This window comes from Peromyscus leucopus, chromosome 8b, assembly GCF_004664715.2.
Source record: "Peromyscus leucopus breed LL Stock chromosome 8b, UCI_PerLeu_2.1, whole genome shotgun sequence".
NCBI classification, from domain to species: Eukaryota; Metazoa; Chordata; class Mammalia; order Rodentia; family Cricetidae; genus Peromyscus; species Peromyscus leucopus.
In genome coordinates this window covers 35,702,793-35,720,410 of record NC_051086.1, presented here as the reverse complement: position 1 = coordinate 35,720,410, position 17,618 = coordinate 35,702,793, and the positions used below count along the sequence as shown (strand labels likewise).

Below are 17,618 nucleotides of genomic sequence, written 5' to 3'. Positions count from 1 at the left end.
GGAGGCCATCAAGACTGAGGAAGTCAAAAGCAGCTGCCACATTACTTCTGAAGTTAGAAGACAGCAATGGACGCACGCACGCACGCACGCACGCAGCTGCTGCTCAGCTTTCCTTCTCAGGCTGTCAAGTCCCCTGCCCAGGGAACGGTCCAACCCACAATGAAGATGAATCTTCCCATATCAATTAGCATAATCAAGATAATCTCCCACAGGCATGCCCCTCTCCCAGGAGATTCCAGATTCTCTCAAGTTGACACTAACCCTAGCCATCACAGCAGCCACTGAGAACTGCCTCCCAAAGGACTTAAAATCACCAACAGACTAGCCAGTGAGGAGTTCACCTGGGACCATCCTTCTCACATGGGGGCTTGGAGGAAGTAATGGCAACACCCCTATGCTTTTCTGCCCAACGTCCCCTGGAATGGAAAGGACCTGCCTTGCCAGGAGATTATGAGAAGCACAGACTCAGGACCCGGTCAGACCAGCTGCATCTCAGAAGGCCCTGGGCTGTTTGTTGCAGTACATAGAAGCTCAGGAGGTGCTGGGCGGGCACAGTCCACACTAACTCTGCAGGTTGGAGACACACCTAGGAGGACTGGCTGCCATACTTCCCCTTGAAAACTGTAGGCACACTTATTCGCCTGCAGCGGGAGGCTGGGCACTGACTGTACAGACAGAAGGTTTTGTTTGTCTGTTTTTTTCCCATGCCCACATCAGGAGGCAGGGTAAGTAGAGATGTGGAAGGATGGACCTCACCCTCACAGGTGATCAAACTTCTTCCCTGGACTCCAGAAGACTTTCCTAAAAAGTGGAAAGCTGCTGGAACCAGTAAGACATGCAACGATAATGAACTGCTTTAAACTATTACTACTCCAATCTAGCAGTCCAAGTGCTCCTGAGGGCCTGACCACATGTAGGAAGCCTGCAAAGGGGCAGGTCCAGTTAGGACATGAGTGTCACGCAGTCTATACGGCCCATGGCTGTAGAAAGCGGAAGGGGCCAGCCAGCCAGTGTAGAGTACCCTTGGGATAGATTGGTCAACAATTCACTACATATTTGTTCCTCAGAGACTTCCCTTTGAGAGCTGCTAACGCTGAAAACATGGCTTGACCTCCAAGCCTAGGACTGGTCTGTAAGCCCTGGGGTACAGTTTTAAAGGGATCAGGGCTGTTCTACACGTGTACTTGTGCAGTGCACGACAACACAGCTCTTAGAACCAAGTGAAGTGCATGAAGGATACATATGGCTGTAGACGGGTTCCCTGCCCATCCCTGAGTCCAGCAGTTAGGGCAGATGCCGGTGCTGGGGCTCAGCACCCAGGGCTCACTGAGGGAGCCCACAAATGCCCACCTTGCAAGAACAGGGCTGTCCTCTGGGAGCTGCTGCTTTGTCTCTCGTCACTCTTCTGACTTCTCAGTACCTATCACATAAAATCCTTCCCCGAGATGTCTGGAACCAACGATGGCTTGCATCTGGGATTTGGGGGGATTTGAGAATATTTGTACCCATATAATGATCTCTTTGAGGCATGGAACCCAAGGCAAAACATGAAATTCATTTATTTCTTATACACATAACCTGCAGAAAATTTTGAAGATTTATTTATTTTCAAGTGTGTGTGTGTGTGTGTGTGTGTGTGTGTGTGTGTGTGTGTGTGTGTGTGTGTACATAGAGAAATCTGATCCCCTGGAGCTGGAGTTAACAGGGAGTTGTGAGCCAACCCACATGGGTGCTGGGAATGGGATTTGGGGCCTCTGCAAGTACAGTGTGCACTCTTGGCCACTGAGCCAGCTCTCCTGGCCCGGCAGTATTTTGTATGATATTGTCAGTGTGCCTACATTTTTTACCGCAATCTGTCACATGAAGTCAGGTGTGGGTTTTCTATTTGTGGAGTCTTATTGGTCTTTAAGTGACCTGTCATGTTGGATTTCAGATTTGGGGTCAAGGATGATCAGCTCATCTTGGCCATGATGTAAGATGGAGAAGAGGGGCAATGTGATAATATTTTAAGATGTCAGTGAATTCTACCCCAGAACTGTTTCTTTTGAATCCAGAGTGTAATTAGCATTCCAGGCCACATCTTGCTCCTCAGCTGTTATGAAGAGGCATACCCTGCAGCTGCATTTTTAATCCACATCCGTAAAACAGCAAACTCCTGGAAGCTATTTTAACTGCAGTCTTTGTACAAGAAACAATAATTTACTAAAATTCACATTAGCTCTAATTGCTTTCAAAATACATGTTTGTGTGCATACTGGTGCACATGCGCATGCGTGTGCACACACACACACACACACACACACACACACACACACACTCATCCATTGGTCATTTAATCTTCATTTACTCTCAGGGGAATGAAATACTTGTTGTAATAACTTTAAAGACAAGTCAAACCTTGTTAATGCTTCCCAAGAACCCTAGAAAACCTTGATAATTTTTGGAAGCACTGCTGTCAGGGAGAAAAGCTGGGCAGGTCTTATTAACAGGCACTCCCTGCCAGCTGCATGTCTCACAAACATCGATAAAAAAGCAAATGTGTCTGTAGTCTCAGTGCTGGGGAGCTAGAGGACCGTGGAGGCTTGCTGGCCAGCCAGGCTGGTCGATGGGTGAGCTCCAGACCAATGAAAGAGCCTATCCCCCAAAATAACACAGAGAGTGGATAAAGACACCCAACACTGACTGCTAGCGTGCGCGCGCGCGCGCGCGCGTGAGAGAGAGAGAGAGAGAGAGAGAGAGAGAGAGAGAGAGAACATATACAGAAAAAAAATGTTTTGATTTTTACTTATTTTAGAGTCTCAGGAAACTCTATTGGTTTGGATCCTTCCCAGAAATAAGACTAGCTGAGGAAAATTCTAAAAGACTTCAGTGCAGCTTGGACAGTGGGTTATGAATATATGATTAGCTACAGTTCAAAGGAGAAACTTTGATACAGAAGCCATGATCCTCAAGGGTGATCTTGTCAGTCAGTAAGGTGCAAGCTCAGGTGGGCCACAAACTGCTCCCAGCTAGCAGGGGACACTGGTCACTGTCCGCCATACACGGACCTGTCTGAGGGTAGAAAGGCCACCACCCGGTGGTCTCGTTTGAATTTTGGAAGACCCAAGGTGATCTATGATGGATATTGGATTTTGCATCAAGTTTTGATTGACTTAAAAAAAACACTCAGCCTCCTTTTTACTCATAAAATTAGTAAGACACTGAAAGGAAGAGAAAGATAAACAAGATCAACTTCATCTAGATGCAAAATCAAAGTATCTAAGTAAAGAAAAAAGATAAGAAGGACCAATAAGGGGCTTGAGAGACGGCTCAATGGTTAAGAGCACTGGCTACTCTTGAAGAGGAGCTGGTATCTTGGTTAGGGTTTCTATTGCTGTGAAGAGACACCATGACCACGGCAACTCTTATAAAGGAAAACATTTAATTGGAGCTGGCTTACAGTGTCAGAGGTTCAGTCTATTATTGTCATGGCAGGAAACATGGCAGTATGCAGGCAGACATGGTTCTGGAGAAGGAGCTGAGAGTTCTATATCTTGTTCTGCAGGCAGCAGAAGGAGACTGTGTACCACACTGGGCATCGCTTGAGCATATGAGACCTCAAAGCCCACTCCCACATTGACACACTTCAACAAGGCCATATCTATTGCAACAAGGCCTTGCCTCCTAATAGTGCCACTCCCTATGGGCCAAGCATTCAAACACTTGAGTCTGTGGGGGCCATACCTATTCAAACCACCATACCTGGGTCAGTTTCCAGCACCCACATCCGGTAACTCACAACCACCTGCAACTCCAGCTCCAGGTGAGCTGATACCCTCTGGCCTCTGTAGGCTAGCTTGAATGTGGTACACAAAAACTCACTCACCACCACCCCCCAACTCACACACAAATAAAAAAAAATGAGCAAATCAATCTTTCTTTTAAAAACTTAAGTATTCAAAGTGCAAGCCCATATGTGATTAATAGTGGTCTAAGACGCTTCTAGAGAAGGAGTAAGAACAAGAGCTTAGGTTAGAGCAGTGGTTCTCAACCTTCCCAAGGCTACCACCCTTTAGTACATTCCTCATGTTGTGGTGACCCCCAACCATAAATTTTTTTTTGTTGCTTCTTCATAACTGTCATTTTGCTACTGTTAGGAATAGTAATGTAAAAATCTGCATTTTCCGATGGCCTTAGGCGACTGCTGTGAACGGGCCATTTAACACTCCCAAAGGGGTTGTGACCCACAGATTGAGAACTGCTGGGCTAGGCGATGACTGAGTAGGAAAGAACACTTGCCATGCAGGCCTGAGAATACCTGGGGCTTGCTGGCCAGCCAGCTCAGTTGAAAAACTGCTGTCTCCAGGCTCAGTGAGAGACCCTGTCTCAAGGGAATAATGCAGAGAGTCATCAAGGAGGATGTCTTACACTTGCCTCTGCATGCTATATTAACAGGGACACGGACACACACACACACACCACACACACACACACACACACACACACACACCAGAGGTTGAGAGGCATTCAGAACATGACCAAAGTCAGCAGCACCTCCACTGCAGTGAATGGCCTGCCCCTGCTAGCTAACCCCTGACCAAAGCCACCCTCGACTCCCATGGACTTGCCCATTCACAGCATGACCACCTCATTCACCAGAGCTAGGAGCCGGCTCAGGGAGTTAGAGCACAGCAGAAAATAGAGCTACAGCTGAGAGGTGTGCCCACAGGCCAGCTGCACCTGCCTCCAGGAGACTGCCTCCTTCCTGAAGTGACATTCTTGGACTTGGGAGACACAGCTGGAGCTGGGGGGAGTATGGGGGCAGACAACCCCAAACAAAGAGAAGCCTACCTCTCCTGTTGTTACACAAAGCTGAGGTGTTAAACACTCACATAGGAGGTTCTGGGTGATGCTAACTTGCCTCCCATTTACCACTAGCTAAATCCCACTTTAATTAGCTTGCCTCATAATTGAAATAAGTGGTGCATTGAAGAGGGCCAAGGAGCCCCCCACCTTCAGAAGAGTAAGCTACCTGTAAGGCCTGTTTGCTTTCCTATTAAATATTCAAGGATGGATCTATAGGACTTAAGTGATGGTTTCCCCTTGGGATGTGAGTATAAAAATGAAGCCCTTTCCACATGGGAAATGTAGCTCTCACCAGCCCAGTCGCAGCCGCCATTAGACGCTTTCCAAGCGACATTAAGTTCTGTCTTTCATAGATTTAGACAGGAGCGATAGTGTTTCTACTTAATCATCGACCTGAGACAAAGGCACACCGCACCAACTTCAGCAGGAGAAGTGTGCATTAAATTCCTTCCGAAACTCCCCGAAGAGTAAGGCTTGCAGGTTTGGGATTGCATGACAATTAAGTAATAATGAAAGAGAACGCTGTGCCGTTTGATCAAATAATGCGTTAATCCTAACACACACTGTGTGTGTCCCTTATCCGCTCTTGGGGTATGTTGACTTTTTTTCGGTAATTTTGACTTCTCCTTCCCCAGGAACAGACACACAGATACAGAGAAAAGGATGTATCAGTGTAAGACAATGGAAGTGGGGATGCCTGGGAGAACCCTGATAAGGACTCAGCTCCTCAAGGCGAAGAGGAAAATCCCAGGTGGTTTAAATGAAGCGGGTACTCACTTTTCAAAGTTCAGCACCTACACAATGCATTTTCTGAAGATAACCCGCATTCCATGTGCACCTTCAATTCATGAGGCCACCCCAAATTCACTGAGCCTGCTACCTTGAGTGGGACTTGTGCCTGGGACACTTGAGACTAGAGATCACTAAGCAATTAGCGGTACATCCAGGCCCTCGGGGGAGATTTCTGAGAGTAAGTTTTCCGGGCTCTTTAGAAGTATTTATATACACCTAGCATGCCATTAATCATTCTTATCTGTTCATTAAAGCTGTCTCCCTCAGGACCTCAGCTCGCCAATTCTTTCTCAGCTCAGTTCTTTTTTAGCTATATATCCTAAGAGTGGTCTGTTTCCTTTAAGACATATTTTGTCATTCAAATCCTTCATAAGTTCACATGGGTGTGCCCCACCAGTTGGTCTGAATCTGTGGAATTAAATACACAGACAAGCCAGTCCTAAGAAGGGTCTCTGGGGAAGGACAAATGTGCAGTGAGAAGCACAGTTTAGGGGTATGCTTTCGTTGAGAGGAACCCAGAACCATGGCCCACCTGGGACAGTGCCTGCTGCCTCCTCCTGTTCCCTACCAAAAACTGGGTGCAATTTGAATGGACACAGTGGTATAATTGATCTAAAAGTGGAAGAGAAACCAGACACTGGAACACTGAAAAGCAACCTGTATGAAATGTCATGTCGGTAGTTACCAGACCATACCTCTGCCTGTGACTCTCCCAGAACCACATTCGGGCTTCTGCTGGCTCCATGGTCCATCCATCCCAGCACAGCTGGCAGGGAGACCCCGAGGAGGGCAAGCTGTGGCCAGAAGCCTCCCGGTTTCATTTTGTCCAGTCTGTTGAGAAAATAACAAAGGCTCAGTGGGAAGCAGCAGGAGGTCACCGCAGGTCAGTGGGGAGTTGATGTGCACACAGGTTAACCTGAGGGTCTGGGCAGGTGGCTTCGTTTGTAAAGTGCTTGCCACGCACACGTGGAGACCTGAGTTTGAGCTCCAGGACTCACATAAAAAGCTGGGAATGACAGTTTGTTTCTCTAATCCCAGTCCTGGGGAGGTAGAGAAAGGTAGATCCCAGAGATTCGCTGACCAGCCAGCACTGACTAATTGGTGAGCCATGGATCAGTGAGAAAAACTCTTTCTTGCAAAAAATCAAGATGGCTGGCTGGTGAGGAACCACAATCAAGGTTGAATTCTGGCTTCCCTATGCACATGCAACTATACACATGTACAGCAGTGCACACACACAAAGAACCAGATTAATCTAAGTATAAAATACAATACAAACCCTTCTGTTTTACTTGGGAGAAGTTGCGTTATTTCTGGGCCTTGGTACACTATCTCTGTAATGGGGACCATATTAGAGACCTCATTAGGGTGCTCTGAGAATTGAGATAGCTGGTACCAGGCATGGAGTAGAACTCTGCTAATGTAAGCCATTAGGTAGTGTCCCACTTGAAATGCCAAGCACCACCACATCTACAAGGACAACCAGGATGAGTCTGCCAAGTCACATCTACTGGGCACATCCATACCTCAATTTCCTGAAAAGGCATTTGGAGCTAGGCACAAGAAGCTTAGGAAAAGCCTGATGACCTAAGTTTGATCCCTCAAAGCTGACTCCTGTAAGTTGTCTTCCATGGCATATGTACCCCCATGTATACATACACTAAATAAATAAACACAGTTCAAGAAATGTTGATGAGGAATAATATAAGTGTGTAACAACTTCTCTATACCTCACATCTTGGTTAACAAAATGAACTTCAAAATAGCATCATAAGGTCTAGTATTTTAGTTTTTGTAGCAGAATCTAAGCAGCCAATACCAATTAAATCCCAATAACCTAGAAGTAACATTTTCACCTGAAGTCCTAGAATAAAACAAAGGGCAATTCAAGGTAACCAAAGACATAGGAGCCGCACAGCCAAGACATCGAGGCTCACATATGAACAGTGTTTAAGAAACCTCATGTGTGCTGGTGGTGGTGGTGCATGCCTCTAATCCCAGCACTTGGGAGGTAGAGGCAAGTGGATTTCTGTGAGTTCAAGGCTAGCTTGGTCTACAAAGCGAGTTCCAGGACATCCAGAGCTACACAGAGAAACCCTGTCTCAAAAATTTAAAAAAAGAAAAGAAAAAAGAAGAAACCCAATGTGCTAAATTGCTGTGCTAATGGAATGAGGACAGATTGCTCCAGGGGTCCTAGTAACTGCATTTTTAAAAATTTATATTTAGGATGGTGTGTGTGTGTGTGTGTGTGTGTGTGTGTTGTGGGGGATGTGTTGGAGGTCAGAAAACTACTTGCAGGAGTCAGTTCTATCCCTCCCCTGTGTGGATCCTGGGGATCAAACTCAGGTCACCAGACTTGATGGCAGGTACCTTTACCTGCTGAGCCATCTCACTGGCCCACCTGCTTACTTTTTAAGTTAAGTTTGCACTGTAAGTGTATGTCAGCCATAATTTTGATGGTATTTAATTGCAGACTCTCCATGCTACATCCAGACTGTTCTCAGAGAGAGAGAAACACATAGTGCCCTTTAGAGGCCAGCACTCCAGATGACCTGGCCTGCATCTCATTCAAAAGCTTGGCTTGAGATAGCTTGTAGCTTGAAGAGTCCCATCCCTGTAGTCAAGTCAACAGCCTTGGATAACTCCTACACTCTGGACCCCAACCTTTTCAACTGTGGATCCCAACTTCAAAGCGGCTTATATAGTTTCTCCTGGGGGGAATGTTAAAAATTGGGCAATGGTAGAATATAGTAAACAGTAAAATACAGAACTAACAATTAATTAAAAAGCAAATGCACAATGAAACCAAGGAGGTTCTGGCAATGTTTATCTATGCTATATCTCACCACCTCATGGCAGCCTTGGCTCCAAGCATACCAGACTTTGCCTCACACACGCTGTGTGACCTAACACACTACCTCCAGTGCTGCCTGAAACACCATGGCTCAGATCCAGGACTACTGCATGCTCTGAACCACAGTGTTTCACTTAGCAAAGTTTTCTGCTCTTATGGAAGCATAATGATTTGATTATAGACGACGAAGTCTTTTAATATTTTCCTACCATCGTTCCTCAGCATGTAAGTATCAAATGAGTATATATATTTGGATGGTAGTGTGTAAGAATGTTTGATTTTTAAAATTGCTATTTGAGTTGCTGGCTGGAATTCCATAAAACTTGTTAAGTGAATTTTGGCTCAGGAGGAGGACAGAATTTCCAACCGTTTCTGAAATGGTCCTGAACACCCTTCTGCCATTTTGTACTATGTATTTAAGTGACATGGTGTTCAACACTGACAATTACAAAATCAAAATATTAATCAGCTCCGAGAAACACCAAAGATGCTCTTCCTCCTGCAGTATCAAACATACGCCAAAATTGAATTCCTTATGCACAGTCATCTTATGAGTATACAAATTTACTTTTATCTTTAACAAATAATAAAAGTACATATATACTAAATAATTGTTTTCAAATAAATTTCTTGGGGGCTGGAGACATGGTTTTGGGGTTAAGAGTACACTCTACTCTTTCAGAGGATCCAAGTTTGAGTCCCAGTATCCATATCAGCCTACTCAAAATTACCTGTAACTCAAGCTCCAGGGGAATCTGATGACTCTGGCCTGGGCTGGGGTGGGAGGTACCTCCTCTCTAGTACACATACACACACTTAGAAGTAATAAATAAATCTTTAAAAGTAAAAGTCAGCCCAGTGTGGTAGTGCACACCTTTAATCCCAGCACTTGGGAGACAAAGGCAGGTGGGTCTCTGAGACCAAGGCCAGCCTGGTCTACAAAGAGAGTTCCAGGACAGCCAGGGTCGTTACACAGAGGAACCTTGTCTCGAAAAGCAAAAACAAAACAAAAAAAGTAAAAGTCTAAGATTTATCACCAGTAAATGTCTGCTTTGTAATCTAATTTACATAAGAGGTAAAAGGGATCAGGAGTAGAAACAGTTTAAAAATCTGACCTAGACAAGGGACAAAGGCTGTTACTTGGTCACTAGTGCTACGGCCATGACCGCCCAACAAATCCACTTGTGCAGTGTACGGGCTCCTCTGGCTGCCTCCCCATGTGTGAGACAGAAATGCCCACTAAGAAGAAAAGGCAGACTAAAACTTGGAACACCACACACAATGACAAGGTCACCAAGGGATAGCTCTCTTTTAGAGAAGGCCTCCAGAGACCCCCATTTCTCTATTTCTTTAGCCATTCATTTTTTGACATCTGTCAGCAAAGCTGAGCTACTGAGAAAGTGGTCCAGGTGGCCAGTAGCTCTCACCAGAATGTCACCATCCCTGCCCCTGAGGCGCACTTCGCACAGTGTGGCTTCGGCTGCTGCCTGTGTGAGTGAGGCCTGTGACAAAAACCAGCAGCTGCCTGACTCTATGCGAAGGATGGACACATCTCAGAGGCATGAGGAGGCAGAGGGAAAAGAACTCCCACGTGCGGAGCTACAAGAGAGTATTTCCCATACTGCAACTGTTTTGTTTCGTTTTTCTAAAAATAAATAAGGCAGCTCCATATTCTTCATGAAGTATTCTCTTTGAACCTGGAGCCACATTCCAGAGACTGCAGATGGCAGCTGCTGGACTTTTGCATATCTTAAGAGCTAAGTATAGTTATTCAAGCTAGAATGAGAAAGATTATGCTCTCTATTCCTTTTAAAATTTGTCCATATTAGTCTCTTACAAATAATGCTTGTGAGGAAAACACCTGCATTTAAAGGTCTATTTACCTCCTTTTATCATGCCTCCTTGCCCAAACACATGAAAAATAGAGACAGTCAAAATCTGTCTTACTTAATGTACAGATGTCAACTCCTGGAATTATGAAATATACAAGCCACAAAATCTAACGCTTTACTTTCAATTTGCTTCGTAATCTAAGACCAATTAGTAATAAAAAGAAAAACCAATGGTGTTTTACTATTATGGATAGTATCAAAATAAAATCCATTCATTTCAATTATTGTCTTGGCAAGCACCATGTAGTTCATTTACAAGGCAGGTCCAGAGGGTGAGCATTAGCCGGCTGGATGCTGAGAGGTGTTTCAGAACACTTGGAACCTAAGAACCAACCTTGGTAGCTGAACTGGTACTGATCTTTATCCAGTTTGCATTGACGGTCCCTGTTAAGACCTTATTTGAAGACAGGGAGACATGTGAGCCAGATCAACCACTGGAATCAGCCTACACAGCTTCTTTATAAAATGCAGCTCAGTTTGGCCACCACTAGCTGATTTCATTTACACTGTGGATGTGTCTTGGATGTCATTTTATACAAAGGGTGATTGACAATTCATTGCATCTAGAGCAGCAACAGCCTAAAAAATTTCAACTAGAGTTTTATGACAACTCAGTCAATAAAAAGAAGAATTAATATGGGGTCTAAATCAATTTTGATGATCTGTCTAATAACCAAATAGAGAGTCTCTATTTGGTTAATACTCACATAGCAATTACCATGTGTCAGGTACTATTCTAACTGCTTTACAGGCATTTACTCATAACCCTCGTCTTACTCCCTGCAGAAGGCAATGACTATCCTTCCTCCCCATCTGATGACAGAGACAACAGGGTCACAGGGAGGGTAAGTACCTTGTCAAAGCTACATGGCATGTAAGTTAGCAGGTGGGTGGTTCTGTTACATCCTGTCCCTCAATGTCTCTCCACCCTTGGCAATATTTAATCTTGGTAGGTAGTTCTTTTTCATATGACAGAGTCAATCTATACAAAGCAAACTGGGAGTCCCTTCTTGCCCCTGAAAGCTGCCCAGAGCCTCCTTTTCTTGTCAAGGCTCTGACCATGGCCAAGGACTCAGAGCAAGGGGGAAGAGCCAAGCTGTCCCTTTCTGTACCTGACCCCAGAGGGAGTACAACTTGGCTCATTCTCCAAGAGAAATCATACAGAATTCTAGGGGGCAAGGATGCTTCTCCAACTCCAGGGAGCATAAGTCACTTAGAGGTCACCAATCTGTTACTGAACTCATTGCAGCTCCAATTTAAATAGCCTTGCTAGCCTTTAGCAACAGATCTGGGAATGAGCTCCTCAGAAGGTTGCAGATTCTATCAATCTAGACTGCCTTCTGAGACTATGCTTCATTCGCTGTATGTTTCTGTTCAATCCTGGCCAGACCCCAAGCACTGGTTCCAACTCCACCAGGATGGAGTCCCTGAGACAGTCTCTTTTCCAAACAACTCGGGGCATCAATCACTTGGCAGATAAAACATCTTTGGTGGAAGAAAGTCACTTCACTCTTTCCTCTGGTCCCCACCGGGTCCTCAACATTCTCCCACAGTCAGGAGAACTAGGTGCTAGCCTGTCTGCTGTAGTTTTAATACGTCACTGAAGGTTTGGAACCAGGGCACTGCCCAGACCTAGACTCTAACCCCAGCGTCCCACCATCTGGACACCTGCCTGCGCTCTTATGCTACTGCAAACTTAGAGAAAGGCTCAGGTTTGCATGGTCTTCCAGGTGATGCTTGTGTTTGTCAGTACCAGAGCCTCTCTGTGCAAACCACAGGACTTCCTGGAATTGTAAAACAAGCTTGTGTCTGTGCTATCTCTCCATGCTCAAAATTACAGAGTTATGACAAATTATCATGATGTAATATTCCAAATGCCAAGTTGCTTTTTGAAGAAAGTTGAAAAGCCATGACTAAAATCTTAAGTTATTGGGGAAAGACTAAAACTAATATGAATTCATGTTTTAAAAAAAAAAACAACAGATCTGCCCCCACACAGAGACCACAAACCAACATGTAAGCTGTATTTACTGTGCAGGATCAGTGACCGGAGTCTTAAACAGGTGATGGACTTGAGAGAAGTCTTGTCTATTCCTGTAACCAAATCTTTCAGGACAAGCGGGAATTCTGGCCACCAGGGAGGGACACTGCTCACCAGCTCTCTTTCTCTCTTGACCTCTTTTCCAGAGCACGGGAACATTACCAGGCCAGTCGCTATGGATTAGTCACACACAAATGGCTTAGAAATTATAAAGATGCCTCGGTAGAGCCTCAAAGAGAGCAAGGAGGCACCTGCATTTCCAAACATCTGCTTGATACCTGAATAGGACCATATTTTACACCATGTTCTGTTGACAGTCAACAGAGAGAAATCAAATGGGGAGTCCCAGAGCCCTGCTATCCTCTTCTGTGTATCAGCCCAAATGTTAGGGAGAGGGGGCATACACCAAACCCAACCTGAAACCAGGAACTAAATCTTAATTTCTACTGGAAGGTTTAGGACTCTAGTTTTGATTTGTGTGCAGTTTAGGAAAAAAGAAAAAGCATTTCGGATTTCCCCAAATTACCCCTAAAATATCAACCTGAAGATGATAAACATGTAACTAACACCGTAATTAAGCGGAATTGCATTTTGATAACTTTATTTATTTATTTGATTGTGTATGTATAAGTCAGAGAAGTGGCAGGAATCTGTTCTCTCCTTCTACATGTAGATCTGAGGGCTCAAACTCAGACTCTCAGGCCTGACAGCAAATGCCTTTACCCACTGCACCATCTCACCAGCCCTGCATTGCATTTTCTGTTAACTATGCACTATGTATTTCCCAACAATCGGTGAATTGTCTACCTGAATTATTTTACGTGCAATGCATAAATTGATGACATTCATCTTGGAACTGAAGTTCTGTACCTATGGCTTCTGGTCACCCTTATCCTTCCAACCTTCAGGTAATACTGTGTAAATACATTCTTTTAACTGTGGTTTTCCATTATATTTGATGTTCCACACCTTAGTGTTAGGTATTACGAGGCAAAACTCTTCAGGAGAGATATTCTCTTGAAAAATCGAATTTCACTAAGTGTGGAAGGACAACAATAACTCCACATAAGCAACACAAGAAGGCGGGACTTGCAGAGGGAAAAAAATACCTCAGAGATAGGGTAGCCATTAAGGGCAGGTTTGGGAAATCTTCACTGCTCAATACCAGTCCCTGGAAAAGACTGTCAAGTCAAACACAAGATCACCACATGAAGTCACAGAAAATAGGTTCTCCAAGTCCTTAGCAGAAGGTAAAGCATGGGTGAGTGACCTAGTCCCAGGGCAACAAGCTGGTCCCTCTCTGGGAGGAAGAAATAAAAGCCATTCTGGAATTAACAAAAACTGGTGAGCTCAAAGTTCTAAGAGGAAAAATAAAAGTCGCTGGGACAACATCATCAGGAATGTTACTACACTGTGTCCTGTGGACTCTTTCCTTGGCTGACCTTTGGCTCAAGCTGAAGTCTTTCTTGGAAGCGGGAGGCGTTGGGTCCCAGGATGGGAGGAAGAAAGTCACTCTTCAGCTGATAGTGGCGGAAGTGGCCTGACAGTGGTGGAAGTGGCCCTGACAGTGGCAGCCCCTTCTCCTCCAACTGAAACAGGAAGTGACTGAGTTCTGTCAGGCACAGGGGTTCCAGGGTTGAATGGAGAGGTGCTGGGGTTCTGACACCACACAAGCCCTGCTTACTCCCCTGTCCATTTGCTTTCCACACCCACGCCCGCACCAGAGCCTGTCCTCAGAGTCAGAGGGACTAGAACGGAACTGGCCACTACCAAGGATGACAATAGAGCGTTAAAATTTACCCTTGTTTCACCGAAGGCTGGTGAGTAGGAAAATAACTTGGGGGCTTTTTGGGCAAGTCCTGATGGCTTCTTCATGCCCCTCCCCTCCCCCTTAAAAAACGGCGAGGGGTATTGCTGCGCACGTTTTTGCCTGGCAGTTACCCCATTTCTGTGTTAGGTGCATAAAAGGGGGGTGAATTTGGGCACTTCATGGATGGGGGTATCTAGTACAATTCTTGGCGCACAGGCTTGCAACAGATTTACTAAGACAACAGACGAAAGCTACTGGCGCTGTTTTTCACCCATGGAAACCTCGGTGGAAGCGACACCTAGAGGGAGCGGAGGGGAGACTCCAGAGCGCTATTCATCAGTGTCAAGGGCCGGTTATCTGGAGGGAGGGAAGTCCTCTGGGCAGTGCAAGGTGGACCAGCTCTGGGAGCAAATGCAGACCTAGCCGGGGCCCAGCTCCCAGGGAATTCTGAGTAGGCCAAAGCACGGCACAGATGCTCGTCAAATCCAGGGCACCACGAGCTCTACCGACTGCTGTCTGTCAGTCAGTTTCTGCCTTCGCAAGAGTTTCAGGACACGAAGTCCTCAGGTGGCAGGCATGAGAGAAGCCAAGTGGGACATGGCTTTGTCAGCTGCAGGGAATGCTCAAAGCCTCGTGCTGCAGTGGTACCCAAACTCTAAGCGATGTGCGCCCCAAGAACAACACTCTGACAGCGTTCCACAGGCCCCCTCTGAAACTTGGGAATGGTCTCTCTTCCTTCACTGGGGCTAAGGGGGAATCACTCAGCACAATCAGTCTTAGCACCAAGCCCCCAACCTGAATGTCCTCCAGGACAAACTGCTCCCTGGAGACCTCCCAGTGGGTTACAGCAGCCGCTTACTGACAACAACTGTGGCCTCGCAGAATTGAAGCCACAGGGTCTCCAGAGCAGGGATCTGCCCGGATGCCCTCTGTGAGCTCCCTACACCGGGGACTATGGTGTAAAATGAGGGCCAGGAGAGGCGCAGCTCATCTTTTGGCTGCGACAAGGGGACGCAAGTTTCCCCGCAAAGCGGAGGGGAAGGAGGTGTAGAGGATGACCGTCCCGCACTCTAGATCTGAGCCAAGGGCACGGGTCCGAGCCAGGGTCTGTCGCTCGCCAAGGTTCGGCCGAAGCCATTCGGGGTTCAGAACCCAAGAGCGGCGCCTGCAGGGTCTCGGTGCGGATCGCGAGCTTCGGGCTCAGCGGGAGCGGCTCTGCGTGGCGCCCCGCGCGCCCCTCTAAGGATCGCTCCGTTCCCCGCCGCTGATCCCCGGGTGTCAAGCCCCAGATGCCCCCGCTTTAGCCTCCAGTCCTAGCGCACCCAGGGTGGCCCTGCCGAGCCCCGGCCCTGCGGTCCCGTGCCCGCGGCCAGGCGCGCAAACTTGGCTCTCCAGGCGTGGGCAGTGAGGACCAGCGAACGCCCGCACCGGGCCCTGCAGCGAGCTGCGGAGCTGCGGGCGTCGGGAGCTCGGCGGGCGGCAGCGGGACGGGCTGGCGGCAGTGGCCCGACTCGGACGCCCGCATCTGCTCCCGAGCGGCGCCCCGCTTACCTGCGGCGGCCAGGGCCGAGAGGAAGAAGACCAGGTGGCCGGACTCGGGTGGAAGGGAGGGAGCGCCCCGTGGCGGCGACAGCGGCAGCGACCCGGCCCCCGCGTCCTCCGCTGGGTCGTCTCCGGCTGTCGGCTGGTACCCCGGCGTGCTAGAGACTGTCCAAGCTCCAGCTCACTGAGCCTCCGTCGCCCGCCGCTGTGCCACCGCTGCCGCGGCTGCCCTATTTCTGCCGCCGGGACCGGAGCCCGTGACGTCACCCTCCGGGCCCCGCCTGCCCAATCGCCGCCACCTGTGCTCGCCGCCCGCCCGCCCGCCCGCCCGCCTGCCGGTCAGACCCCGCGGCAGGTGTGGAGCAGCCCGGCGCGCACGCGGGGCGCGAGGATTTCCCTGCGCCCTGCACCACCTGGCCAGGGTGCCTCTCTTTCCCCTGGTTCCCGGGAAGCTCAGCAGGTGACAACCCCCTGCCTCCGTCTTCCACTCACCCCTCCTCTCCTCCAAGCGTCTTTCCCGGCCAGCCTCCCCCAAGGTTGGGCTTTGCTCAAAGCGCCGAATTGTTCTCAATCAGCGGCCATTTCTCGTGAAGCCCTAGCGGGTCGGTACACTGCACCAAAAGAGATGTCCCCGGAGCAAAATCCTGGGGACACTCCTCCCTGCCTTGAGAAACAACTACCTGTGAAAGAGCAAAGTTTTCGTTACTCCCAATTAGAGGCTCTTAAAGAGTCCCAGGTGACATTTGCCAAGCCTGACCCACCTGAGCCGGGAGCGCGTCTTGTTCCTAAAACAAGAACATTTCCCCCCCTCTCCGGATCCCCAGACGGCGCGGCTTCTTGGCTTTTCCAACTCTCTCTTCAACCTCCACAGCTTTTGATATGTGCTCAGATAAGTTGCAAAAAACTCCTTTGTCACGCTCGATCTAACCTCACACCTGAGAAAGCAGCACGGGGCAGCGAGGCAGGGGTGGCCGCAGCCTCTCCAGGTGCCGCCTCCTGCTGTGTTGTATGGATGCCCAGTGGCTTTTTGGTTTAGGAGTACAGTGTCCTGCCCATGCCTTTGGGACCTCCCCTGATTTGCAGGAGGGTGCAACGGGGCTTTTCTGGAGATAAGGTTAGTTAAATATAAAAGGAAGTGGAGAAATGCTAAAGGGTTGTTTGAGTCTTTCCTTCCACTGAGGACAAGCCACTGGGCTGGCTGCTGGAGATACTGCAGTGAGTGGACCTTTCTTGCTCGGGTTTTTGGTCTGGTATCTAGCCCTCTTTTTACCACTGTCCAGTGAGTGGTGCAACTCAGAGCCCGTTGTAAATGCTTCCCAACTGCAAAACGAGGACACTTCCAGGTCTTAGTCAGCTGTGACTTGCCCTGTAAACACCAAGATTTGCACTCAGATATAAAAAAGGCAGCCGTGTTCTCTGTGCCCTGAGGCTGTGGCTAGCATGAGGTTCTTTGCTTATTGACCATGATTTTCTGCCAAGGCCATCCATGAATGAATCCCTGAGGCTGGCCGGAGGCTGGATTCTCCGACTAAATAGAATCTAGGAGATGTAGCAATTTACATCTTGAGAAATAGGAAGGAGTGGATCTAACAGGTAGCAGGGAAGCAGGGCAGTGATGTTGTGCCCGGATCTGAACTTGTACCCTAAGTCTACCGACCAGGTTAAACCACACAGCTCTCCAAGTTAAGGTGGGGGAGAAATGCAGATTCTTCTTTTCTAAGCACCAAGCCGTAGAGGCAGCTCAGTGGCCATATAACAGTATTCCAGGCAGGACTTGGGCACTCCGTTTTTGTTTTTTAATAACTAGAGGTCATGCATAAGTCAAGGCCTGCATTCTGACCA

The 17,618-nt window shown here is 47.7% G+C and overlaps 1 protein-coding gene across 1 annotated transcript in view; it reads right to left on the bottom strand.

The window, feature by feature from the left end:
• Fstl4 (follistatin like 4) overlaps window positions 1-16,030 on the bottom strand; it is a 416,197-nt gene extending 400,167 nt beyond the window's left edge. The window contains exons 1-2 of the mRNA XM_028855681.1: window positions 15,786-16,030; window positions 6,333-6,468 (exon numbers count right to left, since the gene is read on the bottom strand). Coding sequence (XP_028711514.1) covers window positions 6,333-6,458 — 126 coding nt within the window. The 5' untranslated portion in view covers window positions 6,459-6,468; window positions 15,786-16,030. The remainder of the gene's footprint in view (window positions 1-6,332; window positions 6,469-15,785) is intronic.
• Between the last annotated feature and the right edge of the window lie 1,588 nt (window positions 16,031-17,618).